This window comes from Cervus elaphus, chromosome 1 (genome assembly GCF_910594005.1).
Source record: "Cervus elaphus chromosome 1, mCerEla1.1, whole genome shotgun sequence".
NCBI classification, from domain to species: Eukaryota; Metazoa; Chordata; class Mammalia; order Artiodactyla; family Cervidae; genus Cervus; species Cervus elaphus.
The window spans coordinates 87017139-87044222 of NC_057815.1; the positions used below are offsets into that span (position 1 = coordinate 87017139).

General features: G+C 45.7%; 1 protein-coding gene across 5 annotated transcripts in view; it reads left to right on the forward strand.

The window, feature by feature from the left end:
* The window catches only part of EXT2 (exostosin glycosyltransferase 2), a 139106-nt gene extending 112285 nt beyond the window's left edge, over positions 1-26821 (forward strand). For 3 of the 5 annotated variants that reach the window (XM_043909952.1, XM_043909913.1, XM_043909943.1), the window contains 4 exons: positions 15811-15954; positions 17844-17972; positions 19828-19910; positions 26122-26821. In XM_043909952.1, coding sequence (XP_043765887.1) covers positions 15811-15954; positions 17844-17972; positions 19828-19910; positions 26122-26260 — 495 coding nt within the window. In that variant the 3' untranslated portion in view covers positions 26261-26821. Of the gene's footprint in view, positions 1-15810; positions 15955-17843; positions 17973-19827; positions 19911-24016; positions 24076-24158; positions 25947-26121 lie in introns of those variants that run through there. The other 2 variants (XM_043909922.1, XM_043909932.1) reach the window with 2 other exon arrangements.
* Positions 26822-27084: the final 263 nt, after the last annotated feature.

Genomic DNA, 27084 nt, shown 5'->3' on the forward strand with positions numbered 1-27084 from the left:
CCTGGGTATCATTATTTATTTAATTGGAAGAAAACACAGGGGTCATTTGCCTGTTTAAATGGGTGGTATTCCCTGCTGGAAGGCAAAGAGCTTTGGGAAATGTTACATTCTCTCGCCAGCCCCGAAATCAGGAGCAAAAGAGTGATCTTCTCTGGCCCTGCATGTTTCTGACTTGTTTGACAAGCTCTAGTGAGCTACCAGATGTGGAAATTCTTTTCAGCCTGGGATAATTTATTTATCTGTTTATGTATTTTACCAGGAAAGTATCTATTGAGTTCTTGATACTCATTTGCAAGGAGCTCCTGGGGGAACAGTAGCAGTGTATAGTGTTACTCGAATGTTTGATTTTTCCCCCACCAACACGTCCGTCTGCTTTTATTTCAAACCTAAAGAGCTGAGAAATAAAATGCAACTTGCTCCTCCTCCCCTCCTCCGCCTTTAGGAGAGGCCGTTTAAAACATGTGGCAGAAAATGAGCCATGCAGACTTGGCTGGCTGTGTGAACCCGGGAATTTATTTTTCCTTTGGAACTTTGATCCTCATTTCCAACCATAAAAATTATTAGTAGCACTTAAGTGTTGAACATTTTTCACCTGAGAGATGTGAAACACTCTTGGCTAATAATACTGGTTATAAAGTCAGCCGTTCAGGTGGGGCTGAGAATTGACCACGAGCAGCCATGTGCTGTTTGGTGCATAGAGTGCCGATCCCTTCTGCTGCTGCCTCTGCACCCCGGAGGTGGTAGCAGCTGGGTAAACGGCCTGGGCGCTAATAAATTATGAGAATTTATCTGTGTTACTTTGTTCACAACTCCACAAGGTGATGGCAAGTAAAGAATCAGAAGAAGACAGCAAAATAGTGTGGAAGGCCCCACTTTTTCTTTTTTTTCTTGAAGTCACGAAACTATCTCCAAGTGGGTTTTCCTGCTGTAGAAGCACCAAGAGGAATAGCACCCAAGTTAGAACAAGCTGGGTTAGTGTGGCCACACAGGGGACTCGTACGCCGACTGATGTGGTGGGAGCAGAACTTGCGTTTGGGATGACATCAGAAGCTGGGTTGGTTCATCCACGTAGGGCCAGGTGACAGACAGGCTAAGAGCTCAGCTGAAAAGTTGAAGGCAGTGAAGAGGTGTTGTAGGTTTGCAAAGAGATATATGGTCCAGGCAGTGAGATCACAGGATGAATCAGAGGTGACAGGTTGAAGACAGGAAAAGCCAGTTAGATAATGGTTGTGGTAGTTTAACATTCATCCGGGTTGAAGAACGAAGGGAGAAGGGAAAGACAGGAGCCGCCAGGGCTCGGATTTGATTGGTGGTGAGGGAGCTTGGCTAGCTGGAGAATTCCAGAGCTGAGCCTCTAGTATCTAACAGTTACATTTTAAATAGAATTGGTTAACTTTAAAGGTCTCTATGTATTCATCCAGGGAGAGATGATATATTCTGTGATTTTAAATAAACTGTCCCACTTTTTCTCTTCTCACCAAAAGAACAGAAAGATGGAAACAACCCATCATAGACTTTGTGTTAACCTTTTTAAAAAGCTGCTGGATAACTTTTAAAGAAGAAAAAAAGGCTGTCTCTGTCCTCCTGTCCACCCCTCTGTGAGCCACCTGCCAGGGTCAGCGCTGCAGACACTGGGTCTTGGAGTGGGTCTCACAGACGTGTGGTTATAATCCTTCCGACCGGGAATTAACTGCTTTCCTCTCTAGACTTCAGCCCTAGAGTCCTAAATCTGACATTGTGCTCAAGAGCTGTTGGGAATCCAGGGAGGGTTTTCTTTACGGTACTTGGAACCACCTGTCTCATCCTGCCATGGGCCCTACAGCAGGCCCCACGACACCCTGTGGTTTCACCTAGGGCACCGAGAAGCTGGGTTCTTATAGCCGACATGGATAAAAACCCAAGCACCCTTAAAGGAGCGCCCAGGTGCAGGTAGCAGCCTGCAGTGGGAACCAGCCCACGGGTCCCCATCCCTCGGCACGTGGTCTGCCCCGTGGCTGCCCGGAAGGGCTGGGGGCTCGCGTGTTTCCTCTCCTCTCTGGATGATGGGCTGTAGCAGCGGCGCCCCCTGGAGCCAGCGCAGGACTCAGTCCGCATGCTGCTCAGGCGGCCCAGCGAGCCAGGCCTGTCCCTGCCTAGGGCATGGGCAAGATCAGACCTCGCTAGAGTGGTTCTGGATCAGCATTTATTTGTACTGAATCTACACTAAAGCTTTATGGTAGCTAGAACCATTTTGCCAAAGCTGAGCTTTTTTCTTTTTTTGGAATGTAATTGCTTTACGGTATTGTGTTACTTTACAATGTTCTGTTAATTTCTGCTATACAACAACATGCATCAGCCATATATCTATACACACACACACACACACACACACACACACACACACACACACACACACATCCCCTCCTAAGGGCCTCCCTCCTGCCCACCCCATCCCACCCGGCTAGGTCCTCATGGAGTAAGAAGCTGAGCTCCTGGTATACAGCAGCTTCCTGCCAGAAAGCTGAGCTTTGTGAAAACCAAAAAAGGTCTGGGACTTGTGGTGACTTCTCCATTTAGGGTCTGAAGAAGCCGATGACTGGAAGCTGTCTGTGAGCCTTGTGTATTACATCCGAGTGAGTGACAGTTCCCCTCAGAGTCCCTTTCCTGGGCCTGGCCATCCTACAGGTCAGTAGAGTGTGGACTGTTGAAAGGACATCTGTCTGTCTTTCTCCTTTCCTTTCATTCACGTGAAGAGTTGCCTTCATAGAGACTGTTGTCTCAAGACGCGAGAACAGGGTGGAACGGAAGGACCCGCTGGTGAGGGAGTGACTCGTTCTGTGAGGGTCCCTGCCCCCAAGGTTCAGTCAGAGCATCCCTCACAGGAGACCTGAGGAAGACAGGGGTCGGAGGGAGTCGTTCTCCCCAGAGTATGACCTCACTAGGGCCCTCTCCACATGGCTTCAGGCTCCCGGTCTCCAGCCTGTAGGAGACCTGAGTCCTCTGTTAGGCCTAGGCTGTCTCTAGCCCGCACTGATTTGCACCCAGACTCACAGGGCCTGGAGAGAAGCTAGTTCTTAAGTGCTGCGCTGCGCACGAGCTGCTGAAAGCAGACCCCAGGCAGCGGGCCCCGGGCCCACAGAGGTGCTGAGAGAAGCTGACGTGAGGTTTGACCTTTCGGAGCTTTCCTAAAGCACCCAGTCCCCATCAGAGAGTAAGTCAAACAAATATTAAGGGAAGGAAATCGAATATGTCTGCTGAACTTTGAAATAACATCTAATGGTTGGGGAAAAAAAAAAAGCACCCAGTGGGGAATTACAGTAGAGTGACACTTTTTCCTTCCCCACTGGGCAGAGTAAAACAGCAGGCCCAGAATTTGTTTGCCTAGCCGTGAATGAAACAGCAAATGGAGGACTCGGGCTCCTTATCCCGAAGAGGAGGGAGGTGCTGCCCGCTGGCACGTCTGACCACCAAAGGGCGTCTCCTCGCAGTCTCCCATCCCACGGAGTTGATTTCACGGTTCTCCGTGGAGCTTTGTGTTGGTGAGAGAGGAGCTCGCTGACCTTTCCACTCCCTGCCCTCTGTGCCCCCCACATCCCCCGCACCCCCGCCTCACCATCTTTTCTGTCCGCAGCACCGGCAGTTCTCTGCCTCAAGAACGAATGCTTGTAACGTGAAATAGTTATTTTAAAGAGGTGTTGGTCCACTTGATGTTTTAAAGAATGCATACTTTCCCTCCCCCTATTCTAAAGGAGATAACTGTCATGATATTCCAGCCCTGAGAGGATCCATATGTTTGCGGGTTATTGTTCCAAAACCTGCCTGTTGTCTCTTTGGGATTGATTACAGACCTTGGCTGCCCCAGGAATCCAGAGCTTGAGGATTTGGTTTATGATTTGGGGATAGGGGGAATTTGTCTTGCATGGGCTGCTGCTTTGCCTTGATTTTGATGGAGATGCTTAAAGGAGGTGTGTGGGCCAGACTTGGCATGGGACCAGGGGAAATGAAACCCACAGCAGCTCTCTCAGGAGGGCAATGCCCGCAGCCTTCCGAGCAGAATTCTGTGGTGTGGTCCCCAAGTGTGAAGCTACACCATGCATCGCCAGTTATAAAACTGCTTGCAAAGTCAGGACTTTGAGACAGTGGTTGGTGGGTGTCATTGCATTAGAAAGAGCAATTCCTGGTTTTGAAAGAATAGAAAGAAAGAAAACTTTAAAGGAATAGAGTAGTCCCCTAATCTTAGAAATGTCACAACTGGGAGAAGGAGTCTCAAGAAAGCAAGGTGGGCCAGTTGGTGTGATATATACAGTTCACTTCTCAGATCAGATTTATTTCTTGGTGCTCCAGAATTGGTGTGTAGGTTCACGTTAGTCATGATTATAATTGCTACTGTCTGTTGGCTACTTTAGAGTAAGAGTTGGCAGCCTTTAAAAATAAAATTTCTAGGATTCCATCTAGCCTTTGGGTTGGGCTGTAGATTTGAGAGTTGGGGCAGAGGTCCTGAACACATGTTGACAATGGCCCTGGAGAAGTAAGGAAGGGGCTAACTTCTTATAACCAAGGTCACTAATTATATCCACAGTATAGATCTGGGGCTGGACTGACAAATTCCCCTTGAGCGCGGTCCATTCAGACAGGATTATCTACTTGGTTTACTGGTGTATGCCTAGAGCTTGACCCATAGCGGGTGCTCAGTAAATATTTATTGACCGAGTGGACTTAATGTGATTGGACATTGAATTTTCTTATATATAGTTTCTGTAAGTGAATTATAAGGTGTTTTTCAAAGTTAAGTGATTCCATATTTTGTATTCGGGGGGGATATCTGATCTTCTCTGTGTTAACCTGCTAAATAGCAAAGAGTAAAACTTTGTACTAATTATTTATCTGATTGAGGGAAGTGGAGATCTCAGCCGAACTTTGTAATTTAATAACTTTCTTTTCCTTTCTCCCCTTAAAATTCATAAAGCTTTTTCCTTCTTCCTGCTTTACCACCCTCAACTTAACTTTTGAGTTTTTTTTTTTTGTACTTTTTCCTGCATCCTTACCTTATTTCATCTCCAGTTTTTTATGTGTCTGTCATTAGCTTTTCTAAATAGTAAGCTCCTTAGTAGCAAGATATATGCTTTATTTTTGTATTCACTCTTTGAAGTGTAATTCAGTCCCTAAAAATAGTTGGGGACAGCTGATTTTTGCCCAAAGGTGCAAATGCAATTTGGTGGAGGAAAGACAGCTCTGTTACATGATGCTGGTCAAATTAGTCATCCATGGGTAAGACTTTAACCTTGACCTAAGCCTCACACCATATAGAAAAATTAACTGGAAGTGAATCATGGACTTAAATATAGAACATAAAATTATGTAATGTTTGGGAAAAAAACTTGAGAAAAATCTTTAGGAGCTAGGACTAGACAAAGAGAAACATGATTCATAAAAGGAAGAGTTGGTAAATTAGACCTCATCAAAATTTAAAACTTTTGCTCTATGAAAGGCCTTGTGAAGAGGATTAAAAGAGAAGCTGCAGACTGAGAGAAAATATTTGCAAACAACATATCTAACAAAGGACTAAGCATCTAGGTTATATAACTCTCAAAATTCAGTAGAAGAATTCAGTAGAATAACAGTAGAAGACGAACAGTCCAGTGGGAAAATGGACAAAGGACAGGAGCAGTGATTTCACTGAAGAGGATATGCAGATAGCAAATAAGCCCATGAAAAGATGTTTGACATCCTTAACCATTAAGGAAATGCAGATTAAAATGAGAATTATGTAACACCTGTCAGAATGGCTAAAATTTTTTTTAAAATAGTGACTACAGATAAAGATGCAGAGAAACCTGTTCAAGATGCTGAGAAACTGGATCTCTCATACATTACCGGTACAAATGTAGAAGTGGTACAGCCACTGGAAAAATAATTTGTGCCACTTCTTATAAAACTAAGCATGCAACTACCATATGACTCTGCAGTTGCACCCTCGGGCATTTATCCCAGAGGCAGTAAAAATTTATGCCTACACAGCGGGCACAATGAATCTTCATAATAGCTTCATTTGTAGTGCCAAAAAGTGAATCAGCCCTGATGTCTTTCAGGAAATGAATGGTTAAACCAACTGTGGTACATCCACACCGTGGAATACCACTCACCAATGAAAAGGAGCAGACTGTTGATGTGATAACTTAGATGAATCTCTGAGGAGTTAAACTGTGTGAAAAAAGCTGATCCCCAACGGGTATATACTGGGTGGTTCCATTGTTAGTTCAGTTCAGTTCAGTCGCTCAGTCGTGTCCGACTCTTTGCAACCCCATGAACCGCAGCACGCCAGGCCTCCCTGTCCATCACCAACTCCCAGAGTCCACCCAAACCCATGTCCATCAAGTCAATGACACCATCCAACCATCTCATCCTCTGTCGGCCCCTTCTCCTCCTGCCCTCAATCTTTCCCAGCATCAGGGTCTTTTCCAGTGAGTCAGCTCTTCGCATCAGGTGGCCAAAGTATTGGAGTTTCAGCGTCAGCATCAGTCCTTCCAATGAATACCCAGGACTGATCTCCTTTAGGATGGACTGGTTGGATCTCCTTGCAGTCCAAGGGACTCTCAAGAGTCTTCAACACCACAGTTCAAAAGAATCTATTCTTCTGCACTCAGCTTTCTTTATAGTCCAACTCTTACATCTATACATGACCACTGGAAAAACCATAGTCTTGACTAGACAGACCTTTGTTGGCAAGGTTATATAGCTTTCTTGAAATTATGAAATTGTAGAGATGGAGAACAGATTAGCAATTGTCAGAGGGAATCTTGATGGAGGATCTGTGAAAGGTCGGTAGGAGGGACCCTCCGTGATGGCAGTGCTCTGCATCCTGACTGTATCAGTGTCAGCATCATGTTGTTAAGCCACACTGTAGTTTTGCAAGATGTTACCATTGGGGGAAACTAGGTAAAGATCATACAGGATCTCTCGGCATTATTTCTTACAGCTACTTTTGAATCTACAATTATCTCAATAAAATAAAATGTTGAATTAAAAAATTGTGAAAACTCAGTGTCTAAGGGTTAAATGTGTAAATGAATTAATAAATAGAAACAGTCAAATCTCTTCATGCCTATACTGTGACTTTTCTGTGGGATTGCCTTTCTAGAACTTGATAGCTGGATTAATATCTCTAAGATAGGTGGGACACCTTTGGATTTTTAAAGAAAAGCTGTTGAGGGCATCATCTGTTTTGATGGTTTGGACTTTATTCTAGTTTTTGCCTTTTGTAGTAAGCTGTCCCAAATCATTTTTGAGGACATAGATGGGGTAGAAATAAATAAGGAGTTTAAAAGAGTTCCTATGCTTCTTGATTCTCCACCAAGACATTGTGGAGTTTAGGCACTGAAGGAGGGCTCTATGGTTGATGAATGCATTAAAGAATCAGTTCAGAACCACATTTATGCTTCAGAGTCGGCCAGGATTATAGTTTGTGGTCAATGCCATTTCCTTCCTTTGCACAATAAGAAGAAAACAAACCTGGCCAGTTCCACGGTGTCTTCTGTGACACGTGAGTGATCTGAGTCCCCGGGGCAGTGGCTTGAAGTTACAAGTTTCTTTCTCCCTGCTGGATGGAGCTGGTGTCTTTGGTCCCCAGTCAGTCAAAGCAAGCCTCACCAAGATCAACTTGAAATTTTGAAGGCTCAGAAATGGCTATTTACACTAGAAATAGAAACTAGAGTCTCTGTTTATACCTCTTGCAGGATTTAAAGATAATAGCCATTTGGTTTATGATCATTGTTCTCCTTTTAACTTCATTCAGTAATCCCCTGGGACTAGACTTAGAAACAGTCATGACCCCCATTGGAGTTGAGGTTATGGAAATAAAAATGATTTCACGTTTAGTGGGTCTTAAGGAGCGCAAAATTTGAAAGCCCGTGACCTGACGCTGACCTGTGTCTTCCTCCTTCCATCCCCTCAAACTCACGTCACGTCTCCCCTGCCCTTCTATATCATCTCTCAAGAGATTCAGCGCCTCATGGAAAATATGGGTTGAGTTTAATCTTCCGTTCAGCTGCTCTTTGCTGATCCTTCCCTCCCAGAGCCTCTGGGTCCCGGGGTCCCAGTAGGTGCTTGGGTGTCCTACGTGGCATCTCACTCACTTACTCCACAGGCTGACGGGAGTTCCTTCTCTCAGTGGGTGAGCCTCTGGCTTTCTCTGCTGAATGGAAACCACGTTCACGATGAGCCTTTGGCTATCAGAAGACCAGCACTGAGGGGAGCAGAAGGTTTTGTTGTTTTCCCCGCCGCCTCTCGCTCCCTCTTCTGTTCCCTCCCTGCTCGTTCCACATACTCGTGGGACCCTTGACCGTCTCTGCCACCAGCTGCACCCAGCCAATCACACTGACTCCGGGTGTGACCTCAGATGCCGTCACCTGGCTTCCAGACAGGTGAGGGCCTGAGCTGGGGGAGAGGAGGTGCTTTTTAGAACCAGGAGAGTGGGTGACCGCAAGACTTCACGAGCAGGGGCCAGACGGGAAGTTAGGCGGGACCGCCGCCTCCTCTCCAGCCCTCAGCTTTCCCATCTGTCCAGGGAGGGGATCCTGGACCAAGTGACCTCTGCCTTCCCGATGACCCCCGAGTTAGTGTGGACGGGGCTCCACAGCTTAGACTGCTGGAGCGTGAGTCTCTCCTTATCGTCCCCCAGAGGCCCGTGGGCCCTCCATCTGAGGAGAGAGTGAGTGTCTCAGAGCCCCCTCCTCAGTGTGTCTGAGACTCACTCAGTCGTGTCCGACTCTCTGCGACCCTGCGAACTCTGTGTGTGTATCACTCTGTCACGTCCGACTCTTTGCGACCCCATGGACTGTAGCCCGCCAGGCTCCTCTGTCCATGGGATGCTCCAGGCAACAATACTGGGGTGGGTTGCCGTTTCCTCCTCCTCCTCTCCAGTGATGTCCTTCTAACAGTGGTAGCGGTGAAAGGCTTATTGGCGCACACTCCTCTTACCAGCTGTGGCCAGCGCTGGTCTGTCTCCTCAGCTTCACCACTGCCCCGGGCCTGAAGAAAGGGCTTGAGAGGAAGGTGATCATGTACCCCAGTGCCAGAGCACTACGTCCAGCCAGACCGGGGCGGATAGGGTTGCTGCCAAAACCCAGGAGCCTTCCCATGGTGCTGCTCTTGCCATTGGCTTATTTTAAACAGAACCCCACCTTGGGTTGGAAAGGTCTCTGGGGCAGACTGAAGTGGTCTATCTAATAACAGGTAAAGCTTAATACCCAACACAGCATGTACATGAATTTGCCAAAACCCATCAGCATTAGGGCACTCCAGATGACAGCTTTGGGGCTCACCGGCTCTAAGTGCCCAACATGAACATTTAATGGTGTCCCAGCCACCCTTGACGAAAACTGCCATCCACCACTGTAATTAAAAGCATGAGCTGAGAACAAGGCCAGTCAGTCCCTCCATCCCACTTCATCTCAGGAAATTCCAAATATAAAAGGTGAGCTTTCTTCCCAGAGGGCTGAGAGTAAGTCCAATAACCGGCTCCTCTGTGGAAACCAGCTAGAAATTGGAACCCAGGCAGCCTCCCCCTCTTCCATCTGGGGAGCCGGATGGGAAGGATGGCCACTAATTCAGAGGCGTCCCCAAGTCGGGTTCCTTGCAGCTCTGCCCTGACTCACCCACGCACGTGGCCGCAGGGCGTGGGCTGGGTCATAGCGTTCTGTTCCACTTTGATGGTCAGGGGATGTATGCAAGGAGAGGAATGACTCCTAGCCCCGTTTGGGGTGCCTTGGGCCCACCTTGCCTCGTCTCCCTCACCACTTCTTAGGCCGTCTCTTGGTTCACGAGTCCCGGTACATGAGGCTTTCCTCTCATGCAGTGGCGGTGTCCCTGCGGAGCTCTGCCTCTGAGAGTGTGATGACTGCGGCGGCCACTTCAGAGAGTCCCTTTCTCCTGGAGCTAACCCGTGAGCTCCTCACCAGACATCCCAGATGGGCGCCACCTGTTGTTATACCCACCCCCACCCCCCCGCCTGTTTCCTGAATCTGACTGTGGTTAGCACACACCCTGAGTTTAAAACACACTCACTTAGCTGGCTTAGACTATATAGTGCATTATCCTCTTTCCAGGAACATTTATTGGGTACCTGTACGTGTATGGCATTTTAAAACAAAGTTAAATAATGCAGACCAGCAACTGATCACAGTTGCTGAATTAGTTTCCTTGGAAATAGGTTAGTGGGGAAGAAGTTACAAGAATTTAGGCCTGAAAGTGCGTTAGAGGTCATTTAATCCAACCCCTCATTTTGCAGAGGGCGGAATGGAATCAGGGCCACTTGAATAGGTCTGGGGCACAACTCATCCGTGGCAGAGTTGTTCCTAGGTATACTTTAACCGTGTTCCCTGGTGCCCTTTGTATAGGCGGTCATCGGGGCTGCCTCCTGTGCCTTTTACACAAAGGTAGAAGATCTTAGTTTTATCCTCTAGGAGTGGGAAGCTACGAAAGACCTCAGGAAGCTTATAACAGAAAGAATATAAGTAGGTAACTCTGAAAATAGACACATGAGCGCAGCTGGCCATCCAGAGAGGAGGGGATTTCCATAATCCAGGTAAGAAGTGGTTGGGACCAAGATTATACAAATTAGATTGGAAGGAAATAGGATGATATTATGTTGTTACCATCTTTGTTGGAATAGTGATATAGAATAGGCCCCAAATATAAGGACTGTTTGGATTTCCCTAGTGGCTCAGATGGTAAAGAATCTGTCTGCAGTGCACAACACCCAGGTTCAGTCCCTAGATCGGAAAGATCCCCTGGAGAAGGAAATGGTAACCCACTCCAGTGTTCTTGCCTGGGAAATCCCATGGACAGAGGAGCCTGGAGGGCTACAGTCCGTGAGTCGCAAAGAGTGGGACACAACTGAGTGACTAACACACACACAAGGACTGTTCCAGTGACTGCCAAGCCAAGGCGCGGATCAAGGCGCTTCACTGATCAAGGCGCGGAGCTTGTTTTAACAGACATGGGCCTCTGTCTTCAAAGATGTGTGCAATTTAAAATAGATGACCCTGTATACAGGAGATGTTGATAGTACAGGCAAGCAATTGAATGATGGCTTTGTGACTTGAACATATTAATAGCTCTGGGAGCATTATTACTCCAACTATCGGGATGTAATGTGAAGTTTCAAATGCCTGCACTACAGTATATAAAGGCATCTGTTAGTAATGACAAAAGGCTGACCCCAGAGCATTTCCCTGAAGTAAAAAGAAAAAAAGTGGAATTAGGGTGGGAGGCGGGGAGCGATGAGGGAAAGGGGGTCGAAGTCGGGTTCCCGCTCTTCTGGCTGGGAAAATGCTTTACTGTATACCTAATCGGGCTTCGTACTACACCCGGGCTCTGCGAGAGAGGGCCCGTCCCCTTCCGTTCCGCTCCGTTTTGATCCTGCAGTCAGCTGCAGAGTTATAGATGAAGTGACAAGGATGGTATCTTGATTGCATCCAGCTGCCTGGAGTAAGTCAAGGGCAGAGAGGCCCCGCCTGAGGAGCCGCGCTCGCCGAAGCCTCCTCCAAAGGCGTCTGAGAGCCAGGACACTGCGGATGCTTTCAGAGCGGCGGTGTTCAGCGTTCTGTGACCCAGTGTCACCAAATAAGTGTCCCCAGAGAGAAGCCTGGTAAGTGACCTGAGCTCACAGGAAGAGGACTGAAATCAAAACAGCCTTCGACCCTAAAACTGAGCCCGTGTTGGTGTCATTGCTGTCAATGGGGGCTTGAAAATAAGGACCCCTTGGGAAGGTGATTTCACCTTCCTTCACATGGATTAGAGAACTGTGCTAGGCTGGGCTGTGCTTAGTCGCTCAGTCGTGTCCGACTCTTTGCGACCCCATAGACTATAGCCTGCCAGCCTCCTCTGTCCATGGGGATTCTCCAGGCAAGAATGCTAGAGTGGGTAGCCTATCCCTTCCCCAGGAGATCTCCCAATCCAGGAATTGAACCGGGGTCTCCTGCATTGCAGGCGGATTCTTTACCAACTGAGCTACCAGGGAAGCCCCAGATTACAGGGTTGACTCAAATACACGTGGGTTGGGGGGAGATGGGATTCAGCTTCCATCCAGCAGAGGTGCCAACGGAATGGGTGCGCCCCGCCCTGCCCCTTCTCCTCTACCTTGCCCATCACTGGTGCTGAGTGTTGTTGCTTGTGCTCATAGCCCTCCAGAAATCTCTTTCATCCCGTTGAGATGAATCGGTGATGGTGGTTGTGATGTGGCTTGAACAGGCAGGTGCTCGGTGCCAAGCAGAGAAACCTGGCCGTGCACTGTGGTGGGGTCTACCCCGGCCTGCAGGCCAGATAGAAGTTAGGACCCACAGACTGTGTTGTGGCTCCGTAATAGTATTGTATTATTTTAGTCTGCTGAAATACAAACCCCAGAGTAGAGAGAACACAGTCGCAGCATTATACATCTGAGGAAATGTTTGACACGGATTTGTTTGTCTGCGGCTATTATGATGACGCCTGTGACCAATTAGCTCTGTTGATTACAACATGGTGTTCATGAGGCCAAGGCTGTGGGTTGGAGAGGCCTGTTAGGTGAGCTGGTTCCACACAAAGGAAACCTCTTTCCACCATTCCAGACCACGTTCAAGACGCCAGTCAGACACCCCATGAAAGCAGATAGATGATCACAAAGATGGGGCAAGAGAGTGTAACGACTCAGCAAAGGTCCCTTACCCGCTCCTAGAAAAGCGATTTAAAACATGTGCTTTAGCAATGGTGAGTTGTTACTGTGATCTTCTCACACAAAGACTGTCACATTATTATGAACGGTGACTGGTGATCAGTACTGTTGCAGGCCTCCTTTCTCGATGACGTGTACTAGCTCTGGCTGTGAAGAAAAGAGGAAGGGGCCCTGGACCCCTTCTTTCCTGCTCAGCTTTTTGCCTGCCGAGGTTTTGCCTGTCCGTCCATGCCTTCAGCAGGAGTGCGTGGAAGGCTATCATGTGCTGACACAGTGCTTTGTACTTGGAATACCACCATGAGTCTCTGTCCTCATGGAGTTTAAACTCTGCGGGAGGAAAAGAGGTAAAAGATGATAAATAACCAGTGCAGTTTCGTGAAATGGAAGTTTGATGAAGAAAAGCATGGAGTGACGGAGTGTGATGAAGAATGGCTGGTCAGGGGATGGCGTTTACCTTGGATGGGAGGGTCTGGAAAGACCTCTCAGAGTAGGTGATAGTTAACTGGACACCTGACTGATGAGCAGGAACCAGCCATTTGAAGAGCTGGGGGAACAGCCCGTCAAAGAAATAGCAGGTGCAGAGGCCTTAAGGTCTAGTCACAGTTAAAGGACAGGGAGGCCACTGACTTGTCGAGAACGTGGTAAGAGAGGGAAGCTGGAGGGTAGGAAGGCTGTTTAGAACATGCTGAGGAATTTGCATATTACTCTTAGTCAGGAGGAAGCCATCTTTTGTTTTGTTTTGTGGGTGGAGCATTTTTTAAAGATCTTGTCAGTGGGATGTTATGGATTGAACATGCCTGAAAGAGGTATTCCCTTTTTTACTTTTCATCAAAAGACTTCCCTTGTGGCTCAGACAGTAAAGCATCTGCCTACACTACGGGAGACCCGGGTTCGATCCCCGGGTGGGAAAGATCCTCTGGAGAAGGAAATGGCAACCCTCTCCAGTACTCTTGCCTGGAAAACCCCATGGACAGAGGAGCCTGGTAGGCTACAGTTCATGGGGTCGCAAAGAGTCGGACACAACTGAGCGACTTCACTTCTTCACTTCAAAAAAGGTATGCTGAAATCCTAATCCTCAGTAACCTTATTGGAAATAGGGTCTTTTCAGAGGTAATCAAGTTAAAGTGAGATTGTCAGGGTGGGCCCTAATCCAGTTTATCTGGAATCCTTGTAAAAAGGAGAAATTCGGACACAGAGACACCCACTCAGAGAAGACGACCATGTGAAGACAGAGGTTTGGAGTGGTGTGTCTACAAGCCAAGGAATGCTGGAGATTGACAGCCACCCACCAGGAGGCAGGGAGGCAGGCAGGACCCTTCCCTGGGTGAGATCGCCCCACCAGCGTCTTGACTTCTGATTTCTAGGTCTCCATTGTTTTAAGCCACCCAGTTTATGTTATTTTTTAAAGCAGCCCTGTGCTCAGTCGCTCAGTCATGTCCAACTGTTTGCGACCCCAAGGACTATAACCCGCCAGGCTCCTCTGTCCTTGGAATTTTCCAGGCAAGAATACTAGAGTGGGTTACCATTTCCTACTTCAGGGGATCTTCCCGACCCAGGGATCAAACCCACATCTCTTGCATCTTCTGCATTGGCAGGTGGGTTCTTTACCCCTGTGCTACCTAAAAGGTGCAGGGGGGTGGCGGGTACTAGCATGCTGACTTTGGGAAAGAAGTGACGCATCCTCCCCCGTCTCAGTGACTCTCGGATGTGGGGCAAACCTCTGGTTGCTATAGCATGTATGACCATATGACTTATATACATGTGGGTAAATATATAATGAAAAAATATATAAATTAATAGGATGGCGCCCACTTGTTGAATTACCCTATAAAGCATACCCTACTCTTCTTTTAGAAATGGTCCTTTTAGGGATGCTCTGTAAAGGATGGTTTGGAAGGGCAGGGGTGGAAGCAAACAAATTGGAAGGCTGTTGCAGTAATCCAGTAATCCACAGTAATCTGGTAATGATGGTGGTTTGAGCTGGAGACAGTGGTAATAGAAGCGGTAAGAGGGCATCAGAAGTAGAGCCAGCAGTACTTGCTAGAGGACTGGATGTGGGGAAAGAGGAAAGGAGTAAAGGCTGGCTGTTAGCTTTTGGCCTGAACAGTTGGATTAGATAATTTACTGAGACAGGAAAGACCGAGAGGATGGCTTTTCCCAGGCTGTGGAATCAAGAGTCATGCTTCGGACATGTTAAGTTTGAGGTGCCTGTTCTTAATCCAGCTGAAGGTATTAAATAAGTAGTTGGTTGTGTCAGAAACATTCAGGGCCAAACCTGCATTTAGAGGTCATCAGAGTTTAGACGGTATTTTAAAAGATTGAAACTAGATGTTACTTGGGGGGAGAGTTTAAGAGAGTATAGCTCTCCAGGACTAGGCCCTCGGGAACTCCACTGTGTAGAGGTCTGGGCAAGGATGAGGACTTAGTGGTGCTGAGAAGAGGCTCCAGGACAGCTAGTAAATTGTCAGTCTTCACTAATGGTTAGTGGTTTAAAGGCTAAGGAAATTGGATGGAGATACATGGAGAAAAGTATTGGATGTACCCCACTCTCCTATACCAATTCTGTTTAACAAAACTATCTCAGAGCCTTTCCAAATGTGGAAATCAAATTTTTGTTTTCAGTATGTTATAGTTTATAAAATCAGGCAACTCCTCTATACCTGAGGCTTCCAAAAGATCATAAAAAAATGTCTTTGTGCTCCAGATAGATTTTTTTTCTTTTTCAGAAGCAGAGACTTTGTAAGTTTCCACAGTCATCAAAGTTTACCATAAATCACGGTTTCATTTATGCTTCATTTGTGTATTCATTTAGAGTGGAGCCTATTTCACTAATCGCCTGTTGAGAGATGATATACCTTGGCCCAATTCAAGAAGCTATTATTCTACATTACTTGAAGTTTCCAAGTACGAACCTGAAAGTTATAGAGGAAATTAGAATCAACATTTCTCTCTGAATACTGGCAGAAGAAATAGCACCTGTTGGATCGAATTTCTTCAGAAGCCCATGCTGCTGTTAGTTTGTGAAGCTTTGAATGCAGGGATTCTGTCATTTAAAGAACTGGGCACCATGCCTGGTTGTTGTCTGAGCTGGGAGCCGACTGCTGGTGTGTCTCTGTCCTCAGGTCTGGCGCGAGTTCCCTGACCGGCTGGTGGGTTACCCGGGCCGCCTGCACCTCTGGGACCACGAGACGAGCAAGTGGAAGTACGAGTCCGAGTGGACCAACGAGGTGTCCATGGTGCTCACCGGCGCGGCCTTCTACCACAAGGTGGGCGGGGCCGGCGGGCGGGTGGGCGGGGCCTTCTACCACAAGGTGGGCGGGGCCGGCGGGCGGGCGGGCTCGGCCAGCGGGCCGGGGGCGCCGTGCTTGCTTCACTGCGCCCATGCTAGTCTTTGCCAAGTTGAGGAAGAATGTTCTATTTAGAGAGCTTAGAAAGGCCATGTTATGTGATATTTAAAAAAAGATAAAGTTATTTTTCTAATTATTAAAATATTACATGCTCAAATATGGAACAAATTTATTGTATAAGAAAAATCACTTAAAGTTCTATCATAGGACTAATAGTAGATAAACTGTTGGGTTGGCCAAAAAGTCCATTCATATTTTCCTGTAAATCTTATGGAAAATAATGAATGAACTTTTTGGCCAATACAGTATTATTGTTATTTAGGTGTTTTTTCCAATTTGTCTTTATTTACTGATTCACACATACAGTTGTAAATATTCTCATCAGCTTTTTTGCATGTATTAGGAGTTTTTTCCGTATGTCATTAACATTTTTTCATGAACAACCTCTACTTAACATAATTGCTAATATACCATTATATTAATATTCCATAGATCATATACAACTATTTCTCTGTTATTGGATATTTAGGTTGTACCTAATTTTTTTGCTAGATAATGCTCTATATCAAATGCTTAAATAATGATCAGTATCCATTTTCATAACTGTCTATACTTATGATCTTTATGATAGATTCCTAGAAGAATTATGAACATTTTGGGGAGGTTTTGTTATATATATTCATTGGTTGTTCTTAATACCGTTTGTGCCAATTTACATTCTCACCAGCAAAATATAAAAGGTCCTATCATACTCTTTCTTGCATGAAATACGTTTTTTAAAAAATACGTTTTTAAAAAATACGTTGATTTTATTGATTTCACTTTGATTTTTTCACTTGGGGTTTGAAATTCCTTTTGTGAATTTAGCCTTTTGTATTCCTTCTGAGAATTGTCACTTTATGTTTTTGACTCTTTTTTATTAAAGGGAGAGATTGAAGGGTATACATTGGACTTTAGAATATTATGTTTGGTGGCGGAATGCTCCCTGGGACTGTGTGGCTTAATTAAACAGTAATAACTTGTCAATTGTCAGCAGTGGCATAAGGAACTGATGTCAGGAGAAAGATCTGTTCAGCCCAGTGCAGTGAAGTTGACTTCACTGTATTTATATCAATTCCTTGTTGTGATCTCAGCACTGCTGCCCTCATATTTTTCAGGGCTCTTGATCTAGAAATGAGTTTTTTTTTTTCTTAGCAAAGGATAAATAAATATATAAGGTGTATAATTCTTGGGGCTATGATAGACTGATAAATACCTTTTCGGCAGATGTATTTCTGTATTACACCACAAGTTTCTATATTATTTCATACATGTAGGTTATGGTAGTTTTGGAATTGCCTCTTTTTTGTTTTACTTTAATAAAGGACATGTCTGCAATGTCAGTCCACCATCAGTATATCTCTGTTGCTATCTGCAGTCCATGGGAAGAATATAAAAAACAGGGTGGAGCACTGTGACTCAGAGGGAAAGATTCAGTAAAGCTCAGAATGTAGTGTGTCTCTGAACAATATTTCTTAAACACATGCATTAATCAGTCCAAAGGGCCTGCATCTTACAGGGACTTCACACTGTACTGTATGTTCCTCTGCTTACAATAGGTGATGTTTTTAAAGAATGACAGTGTTAAAGACAGTTGGTCACCTGACCACAAGCATTCTAGTACTTCCTTTGCCCTTTGTATTGATCCAACATCGTGACTCCTCTTATGAGAGAAAGCTTGTCCCCCTGCTGTGGCTCAGTTTCTCTTTGTATGTCAGCCACAGGGAACTGCTTTTTGAATGTGTCTCCTCTTTTGTCTCACCTGGCAGTATTTTAATTACCTATATACCTACAAGATGCCTGGGGACATCAAGAACTGGGTGGATGCTCATATGAACTGTGAAGACATTGCCATGAATTTCCTGGTGGCTAACGTCACAGGGAAAGCTGTCATCAAGGTAGGAGGCATCTATGGCCAGCTCTGGGCACATCTTGGGCACCTTTCTGAGTCTCCAAAGTGTTCATAGCTATACATGAAGACTTGGAATAGATGAACTTTCAGCTGCCTTTTAGCTTTAAGATTCTATGATGGATGTTTCACATTGTGAAATTGAAGCTCGGCATATTTTCTTTTGTTATATAAAGTTTCTTTAGTTATAGTTTTTTAACTGCCAGCATCGGAAAGAAAGTCTATAATGGTTAATCTACAAATCGTGTTTGTTTTAAAAATGTAATTTTATTCTCAACACTGATTTGGAATCTAGTTCTTCTAAAGAATGCAGTTATATCTTTCTTAAGGTGGCTGATTTTTTTTTAAAATAAATGTTGAGAAGATAGTATACTTTGTACAGTTATACCGGTAGTTGTCCTGCTGCTGCTGCTGCTAAGTCACTTCAATCGTGTCCGACTCTGTGCGATCCCAGAGATGGTACCCACCAGGATCCCCCGTCCCTGGGATTCTCCAGGCAAGAACACTGGAGTGGGTTGCCATTTCCTTCTCCAGGTAGTTGTCCTAAGCACTGTTTTAAGAGAGTGATTACCAGTTTTTAAAAGTACCTTTCCCATAGCATATTAAAAGCTGAGAGTATGTGAAGATCATGTGAGGTTCTTTGTTTCTATAATAGATGTCTATTCCTGAAATGTAGGTCTTGTCCAAATCAGGTCCCTAGAAATGTAGAGAGTACACTTCTTTGTATCAGTGGAGTCATCTTGACCTTTTTTCTTTCTGGATTAGAATTCCACATGTGAAAATGGCCAGTGCTTCTAGGCCAGATTCCTATACTGGAAGCTTATACTGGAAACGTCTTATGACATTCCAGAGTGATTCCTCATGCTATTAATATTAATTGATGAGAGAAGCCAGATTAAGCCAGTGACTAAGAAAAGAGGAAAAGTCACTGTCCAGACTTGATCCAGTCTTTATGCTATCCCTTGTCTCTCTAAATAGCTCAGTGAACAACTCACTGCAGGGACAATTAAAGAATGTAAATTGCAAAACTAGTTTTAAAAGAACTCCTCTTATCTCCAAGTTCATTTTTTGACATTCTTCAAGACATTCTTTAGCTGTGCCTTCTTACTCTGGACAATAATTCCTCGAGTCTGTATACTTCTTAGTCGGGTCTTAGTAATCTAGCTTTCTTACCCGCCCACCCTCTACTGTTTACTTATCTTCACTGGGTTACAATAGCAGCCTCCCCTGAGTTTGCTAGAAAAAATATTCAGAGTTTGAGGTGTGGGGAAGGTGGTAGGGAGAGTCAGGGAAAAGGATTCAGAGGGCAAAGGACCATTGGATTTTTTTTCCTGACTCAAAGGGGTTGCAAAATAACCTGACGTTTTCAAGAGCATGGTGCCGCCCGTAGCATTTGCCATTAGCTGGAAAAAGGAGAAAGAGTGCCTGTTGGAACTAAGGTTACGGTGAAAGTTATGGGAAGCTGTATTTCATCGCCCTTATGGCTGCAAGAACAAATGGTGTTTATACAAGGACCTTGGCAGTGAGAAAACAGTCATTAAACAGGAATTAAGGAGCTTGTCATCACCACTTCTTTCCAGTTACAGAAGGCAAAAGCCCTCCAAGCCTCTTTTATTGGGCCCTTGTGAGTTCTGCCGTTGGCCGAGCCAGATAGAATTGAATGGAGGAACGGTGAGGTGTGTGTGTGTGTGTGTGTGTGTGTGTGTGTGTGCGCACATGTGTGCACGTGGAGAGGAAGCAGGCATCTCAGCTTACAGAACAGAAGCACGCAGAGTGGTGTCACAAGCATGATTTTATTGTCCTCAGCACTGACAGATGGGTATATTTTTGTGCTCCTCTGGCAGGTAACACCACGAAAGAAATTCAAGTGTCCTGAATGCACAGCCATTGATGGGCTTTCACTCGACCAGACGCACATGGTGGAGAGGTGAGTGGGCCTCTAGACAAAAAGTCTGCCCTGGCCTCTGATCCCCATTTCCTGCTTTGGGCCTGTTTATGGGACTTTGTTGCAGATATAAGGACAGCAGCTGGTAGCCATAGTCACCTCCTTTTGCACGTGGGAATTGGGTTAGTTCAAGCCCAGGTCACCCAAAGAATTAATTTGGAATGCTACTCACTCAATTTGTAATGGCTGGAAGGGTCTTAAAAATATAGCTGGCCTTAAGCTCCAGAAGCCAGATTATCCATGTGGACTAAGCAGTTAACCATCCACAGTCACTCAAGTGGAAGTGAGCTAATTCTGAGGAAATCCTGGATTGGTTTTCAGGGTAGTCTCTCCATGTTACAGTAAAAGTTCGATTAGAGAGAATGATTAAACCAAACCCACCAGAGGCCAGATTACCGTTGTAATCTACCAAGAGCAGAATTGAAAGCACAGCTCTTTACGTTTCAGAGAGAGAAGCGGGGCGGCTCTGAGATACCCGCTTTATATTGATTCAGTCACTTTCCCATAAGCACCCGTTTGTGTGGATGTAATACAGGGCCTTGTCGGTGAGTATGAAGGAAGTGGGAGACGTCCGTCTTCCCTTAAGACCGTCTCACTTGTGTCCCCAAAGCCCCAAGCTTCAGATCTCCTGAATCAAAACCAATTCTTCCAAAAGGCAGCCTCTTAGATAAGACAGCGAGCTCTGACAACCAATAGCATCTTTGTCAAGGGACCAGAATGCGTTCAGAGAATGTCGTGATGGCTGTTAGAGTGAGATATCTAGTTCAGGCTCCCGTGGGCCTCATGTGCATCTGCGTGCAGCACTCGTTTCTGAACTCTATCAGCTGTGTCAGAGTCCTTCAAGCCTGGAGTTTGTGGTACAGGAGATCGTTTCAGTTGGCCTGGATCCTTCTATAATGCTTTATTCCTTCTCATGCTTACTTCTTACTCTTACTCTCTAAATAATCTCTTTCGTATGTAAATATCTTACCCAAATGACTTGACTTTTACCAACTGTCCATATGAAATAATATATTATTGTGACTTTGAAATATCTGTCACTGGTATCAAGTATCACCTAGTCAAGGACAGTGACATTACTGACACAGCTCATTTGGAAGAGACCCCAATTATAGTTCTATTAGAGCACATGAAATTGTTACTTAAACCTGCTGCCATTCTGTGTTGAGAATTTCATAGCATTAAGCAATTAGTTTTTGATTGGGCTGAGTTACATGGTGGGTCTTATGGTCTAAGAAAGGAATTGTATTTAGAAAGTTTCACCCAATACTGGCCTTAAAGTTCATGCTAAAGCTGAAAAACTGAGATGATAACAAATGCAATGAGAAAGATTTTCAGTTAGGTATAATTATTACTAAACACTGAAGAAAGTAACTAAGGGAAATGTGGAAGCTTCCTCTTGGGAAGAGGGTTTTGAAAATAGAATAGGCACTGCCCAGATGTTGGTAGGCTTGATTTTATCAGATTTTTATAATTAACAACAGTAGATAATACACATGTGTCTGTGTGTATCTAACCTAATCTGAAGCTATGTGCGATAAGTCAAAAGGAAGGCTCAGAATGTTGTAACTGGTCAAAGGAAAGAAAAGTGAGTTCTTACTAGGTCAGTTATTATGAATAATTTTGTAAGAGGTGGCACTTGAAGTGAGCCTTCAAAGATTGCTAGGATTCCAGCTCCAGGCAAGAAGAGGAGATCCTCCGCAGGGGAAACCAACCGGATGGTCCAAGGTGTATTTGGCAAGCAGTCAAGATATCCAGCTTTGCTAGAGCAGAGCATCCTGGCCCATCAGTGCCAAAGGGCTTTTTTCTCTAGGCTCTGGTAAGCCATGGAAGGTTTTTGAATAGGGAAGTAGTTTGTTTAGAGTATTGCTTTGAGATGGATTTGGAAGGAATGCATAGAGTGAAATTAAGGTCAGATTGAAGAAAGAAGAACAGTTAGAAGGCTTGAACTAAGTTTAGTGTGGAGAGGAAGGGTTGAATTAAATTACACACTTTTTTTCTTTTTTCTCCCAAAGGAGAATGTGCTAGCATTTGATGTCCTACTGGATAGGTGTGGGGAGGTTATGGAGGAGTTGATTGAGATAGGAAGAATGGTAGAACCTTTAACAGTGTAAATAATATAATTAGGAGGGACGCTAAGTAGGGGAGGGGAGGACATGAATGTTGTACCTTTAACAGTGTAATTAATGAGGCCAGGAGATTTTAATGGTGTGTGAAGTTGGAGAACAGTAAGGCAGGTGAGTTTGGGCTCTTACCCTTTATATATGCAGATATAGATATAGAGCAAGCAGTTGGAAATATAGAAATATTTTTTCTATATTTTTTCTATATTCTAAATATAGACTATAGAAATATAGGACTTTAGAAAAAGATTGAAACAAAGATGGAGATTCAGAAGACATCCGTCCAGAGATGACAATTGATTGAAGAAAAGCTATGGGTAGAATCTTGAGAAATTCAGACATTTAGGAGACAGAGGAATTGGAAAGAGAGAAGCAGGCACTTGAGAGAGGCCAGGAGGGAACCAGGGTCTCCAGTGCCCAACAGCACTGGGGACTTTGGAAAAAGTAATGTCGTAGGGTGATGGGCTGAAGGGCAATAGCGTGTGAGCTGACAGTGAGGAAGTAGAGTCAGTGATGACAGACTCCCCTTTTGAGAAATGTGATGGAGAACAGAAGGAAATCAATCTTGAATTAATTAGAAACTGCAAGCAAAACTATTTGGATTAAGGTTAAATGACTGAATTATTAAATAAGACACTTAGGTTGAGTGGGAGGGGGATATGATTTAAGCCCTATTGGATATGGAGTTACAACTGTAGAATTTTTCACTTGTTTTGTTTTGAAATAGTTTCCTTTGCGGAATCTGCGTTTTTGCGCAGAACAGTGAAAGGAGTTAGCTGCTCTGCACCTTCTGACCTTGGGTTGAGTTGTGTGGTTCAGTAAGCTTATTTATTCTTATGTTTGGGGTCTGGGATCAGAAATCTCAGCTGTGGAGGAGAGTACTTTTACTTTTTCCCTCCTGGAAACAGGTCCTGCTATTAGTTAACTTAAGAAAAAGAAGATTTTGTAACTTCATTTTGCCCAATAGCTTTACCCACGTCAAGACAGTATGGCAGACAAACAATGCTGATTTAAGAAACAAACATTGTATTTTGATTCAGGTCAGTCTTCATTCAAATTATGAATTAGCCACTTATTAGCTGTCCATCTTAAGGAAATTGACTTACCTTATCCTGAACTTCCAATCATTTCATCTCTGAAAATAAATATATTTACTGTCATATTACTGTATCCATTCAGGAATTCAACAAATAGTTATTGAGCATTTTGGTATCAGTGCTAGGGATGAAAGAAGTAATAATACAGGAAAGTCTGTAGCCCGGGGCCTGGCAAGGTTAGTTCACTTCCCAGTTTCCCCAGTGCTGACCCTCAAGCCCCTTGTTACTTTAGGTAATAGCATGAGTTTGAAAGGAAAACAGAAAGTTATTAGTCTTTTCTCTCCTGGACACTTACAGCACTTCAGAGATAGACATTGGCCATTCTTAGCCTATCTGTACTTGGTTAGGAAACCAAGCTAGGGGGACAGTTACTGATACGGTAGCTGGACCCCCAAGAGAACAACTCAGGTGGACCCACCAGCATCCAGCCCAACTCATAATCTACCCTAACTTGTTCCCCACCCCAGCTCCCCTGCATGAAATGAAGGTAGGAGACGCTGTTGGTACCTGGCAGTCGAGGACTTTGTACCATTCAGCATGGGCAGTCGCTTCTCCAGGGTGGGCTGCGTGGAGAGAAAGGAGGACTCAGTAGCCTGGGTCAGCCAGGGGCAGCTGTCAGCAAGTCAAGCTGGCCTGAGCCCCAGTGGCCTCTTGGCTGTGGCCCAGCCCGGTCGGCCAGTCTAGTTACAGAGGAGATGTTGTCCTCAGTGCTCCCCAGGGGCCGTACAGCCACCAGCCCCTGCCAGGAACCGTGATTCTTCTTTCATCCATGCTCGCCGGCACCCTATGCTGGGCACGGCTGGGCTTTGCTGGCCAGAGTCTACAAGCAGAGTCACTGGAAACTACAAGAATCTGTCCGTGTTTATAGGCAGAACAACTGTCAGAAGTGAGACCTTGGGGAGATTTGACTTAGTCTGCCGCTGTCTTGACCCCATAATCTAAGGTGAGAAGAGCTGTTGTCCAGTGCTTGCTTCCTGTCATTTTATTAAACCTCTCTGTCTTTTCCCCAGTCTCCTGTCATTTTGGAACCTGAGACTGCGACCTCCTGGGTCTCGAAAGACTGCCAACAGGAGGGGAGCTCAGTGATCTGAGGGCCATTGTAGAATGTGATAGAAAGACCCAGGCCTCTGTTACCAGCGCAAGCCTGGGATTGAAGCCAGCTCCACCATCTTCCAGCTTAGGGTCCTTGGGACAGTCCTGTAGCCTCTCTCAGCCCAAACTTCTCAAACGACACCTACCCTCGGGCGCATGACGGGGGATACTTAAAGCAATTGCTGGGGTCATGTATGGAAATTAGCTGGCACTTAATAGGAAATGGCAACCCACTCCAGTACTCTTGCCTGGAGAATTCCAAGGACAGAGGAGCCAGAAGTCTGAAGGGCTACAGTCCATGGGATTGCAAAGAGTCGGACACGACTGTGTGACCAACTTTCACTTTTTCACTAGGTGCTTAACAGTTCTTAATTTCCACCTTCTCTCTTTGGACCCTAGAATAATGATAATAAACAAATGTGTCTCATCTCATAGTGAAGACTTCAGCCTCAGCAACCAGATTGCCTGGGTTTGGCTCTGCTCTTACCGGTTATTTGGCTTTGGGCCTGTCTCTGACCTCTCTGTGATATGCCTCTGTCTCCCCATTGTGCTGTGGGAAGGATAGGAGACCTGCCTCGTGGGGTTGTTGTGAGGGGAGACGTGAGTGACTAGTACATGCCAAGCACTTTTAACACAGCCCAGAACATAGAACAAATGTTGGCTGCTGTTGCTTTGTGGCTGTGGGCACAGTGATATTATTAGCTGGAAGAGCTCAAAATGAGATAGTAACTCATTCTGACCAACAGAATAAGCCCAAGAAAATGATTGATAATAACTGGCTTCTTTATTAATTGGTTTCTTGCTGAAGCTCAAAGGACTCAAATAAAAGCCGTCTACTAAAATAGCTTGAAGCAAGGCTTACAGTCTCCAAGGGCAGAAGAGCCTTGCAGTCTGTGTCTTGAAATTCGGCCCTTCCCTGGGAACCGGTTCTCAGGTGCCGTGGGCCTGACTGAGGAGAGAGAATACTGACTTCGCTGAAATCCATCCTTGAGGTCCCCTTAACTTCAAAAGCGGTTTTTGCGGGCTCGTTTTCCCGCTTTGGTCTGACGCCGAGATGTCCTCATTATCCGCTGTCACACTCAGTTGGCCTGATTGACCAGAACCTTTCCCCCCGTGTGTCTGAGCCGCTCCCCTCTGAGGGCGCTGCTCACGGGGTGGGGGTTAGAGGCCGCACCCTCCCTTCATCCAGTGCTGCTAAGTCGCTTGTTGCTGCTGATTCTAACACCAGAGCAGCTACAATTATGAAAGCTGTCCAGTGTGAACTTTGGCCTTCACAGAGGAGCTTATGGAAGTGGACTGATAATTCCCAGAGATCCCCACTCAACAGCCCTCGATAGATGTTGGTTGAATGCCTGAAATGTTGTTTGAAATTGAGGTTCATGGCCCCCCCGTTGTCTCCTCTGCCTTCCATCGCCCCACGTGTAGGAGCCTTCCTTCTCCCTTTTAAGCTCAAGCGAGCTAAAGCCGAGATCCAACCCTTTGCCTTCTCTTCAGCTGGCAGGGATGGGGTTAAGGCATGTTGGCAATTAATCCACCTTGGTTAGAGGCCTGCTTGTAAGGAGCTGGAGGAATGAATGGAATTTGAGGGGGAGGGGGAACGATACTCTGACCTCTGCAGGCCCATGGCCTTCATACAGCTCAAACAGCACCCCTGGTTCCCTTTCTTCTTCTGAACTAATAGAGCACCCCCAGATCACTTTGTTCCTCCACAGCCTCCCAGCCGTGGGAAGAACCTGGAAGCACGCTGGGGATCCTTGCGCTTCTCTGGCCAGTGTTGAATACGATGTATTTTTGCTCTCAGCTCTCAGCCTCTTGAACGTTTTCTTTGTTCCCCACCCCTGTCCCTCTCATCTGCACCACTGCCCTCCGCAAACCCCCCAGGTCCGAGTGCATCAACAAGTTCGCTTCCGTCTTTGGGACAATGCCTCTTAAGGTGGTGGAGCACCGAGCAGACCCCGTCCTGTACAAGGACGACTTTCCTGAGAAACTGAAGAGCTTCCCCAACATCGGCAGCTTGTGAAGCAGGCCGCTGGCGGAGGTCTCAACACGAATGCCCCACAGAGGAAGAGAACTCGGCCCCCCAACACTCTGACCCCCGGATTTCAGAGTGGAAGACTGGCACCTCCTCACCTGAAGAGCAGAGGCCCCAGGAGGACATCTGAGCACCTCTTGCATCCTCTGATGCTCTTAATTGGTTCTTTCTGAAAACTCTAGGTGGAAGCCTGTGGCAGGCTCCAGGGGAAGGCCAGATCAGGCTTTCTTTGTTTCCAGCTCCAGTACAATGATCTGAGAGGAACCGTCCCTGGCTCTAAGACTGCTGAGAAACCTCCAGCCCGTTTCAGGTCTGTGATACCATGTAAGAGCTACCTGTCTCTCACTTTTCGTAATGTCAAATCAGTGAGTTCTTCGGAGGACAAGCCACACCCAGAATTTGGTGCACAATCCAAGCATCTTAGTGGCATCTGACGCCTTGGGAGCACCAGCTGCTGAGTTGGAATCTATAAGTTCCATGAAACTCTTTGGTTTGGCTTTTGGATATGATTAAAATTATTTTTTATTCTGTTTTGTACTACATCTTAAATATTTGTTAGGGGAAGCACACTGATTAAAACCGCCCACCCTGGCCAGGCACCATAGTAACCATTTGCATGAGTTGTTTTATGACAGGAGATCCTGATAAGGAGTACGGAACTAATAAGCCACCACCAACCGGAAGAGTTCGGGAAAGGTCAAAAGGAAACACCGCGTGTCTGTCCACTTCCCAGAATCCCTCTTGCTAGCATCCATCTTGGCTGAGTGATGAGTGCGCCACCAGGAAAGACTCTGAATTAGAATGATTGGCCA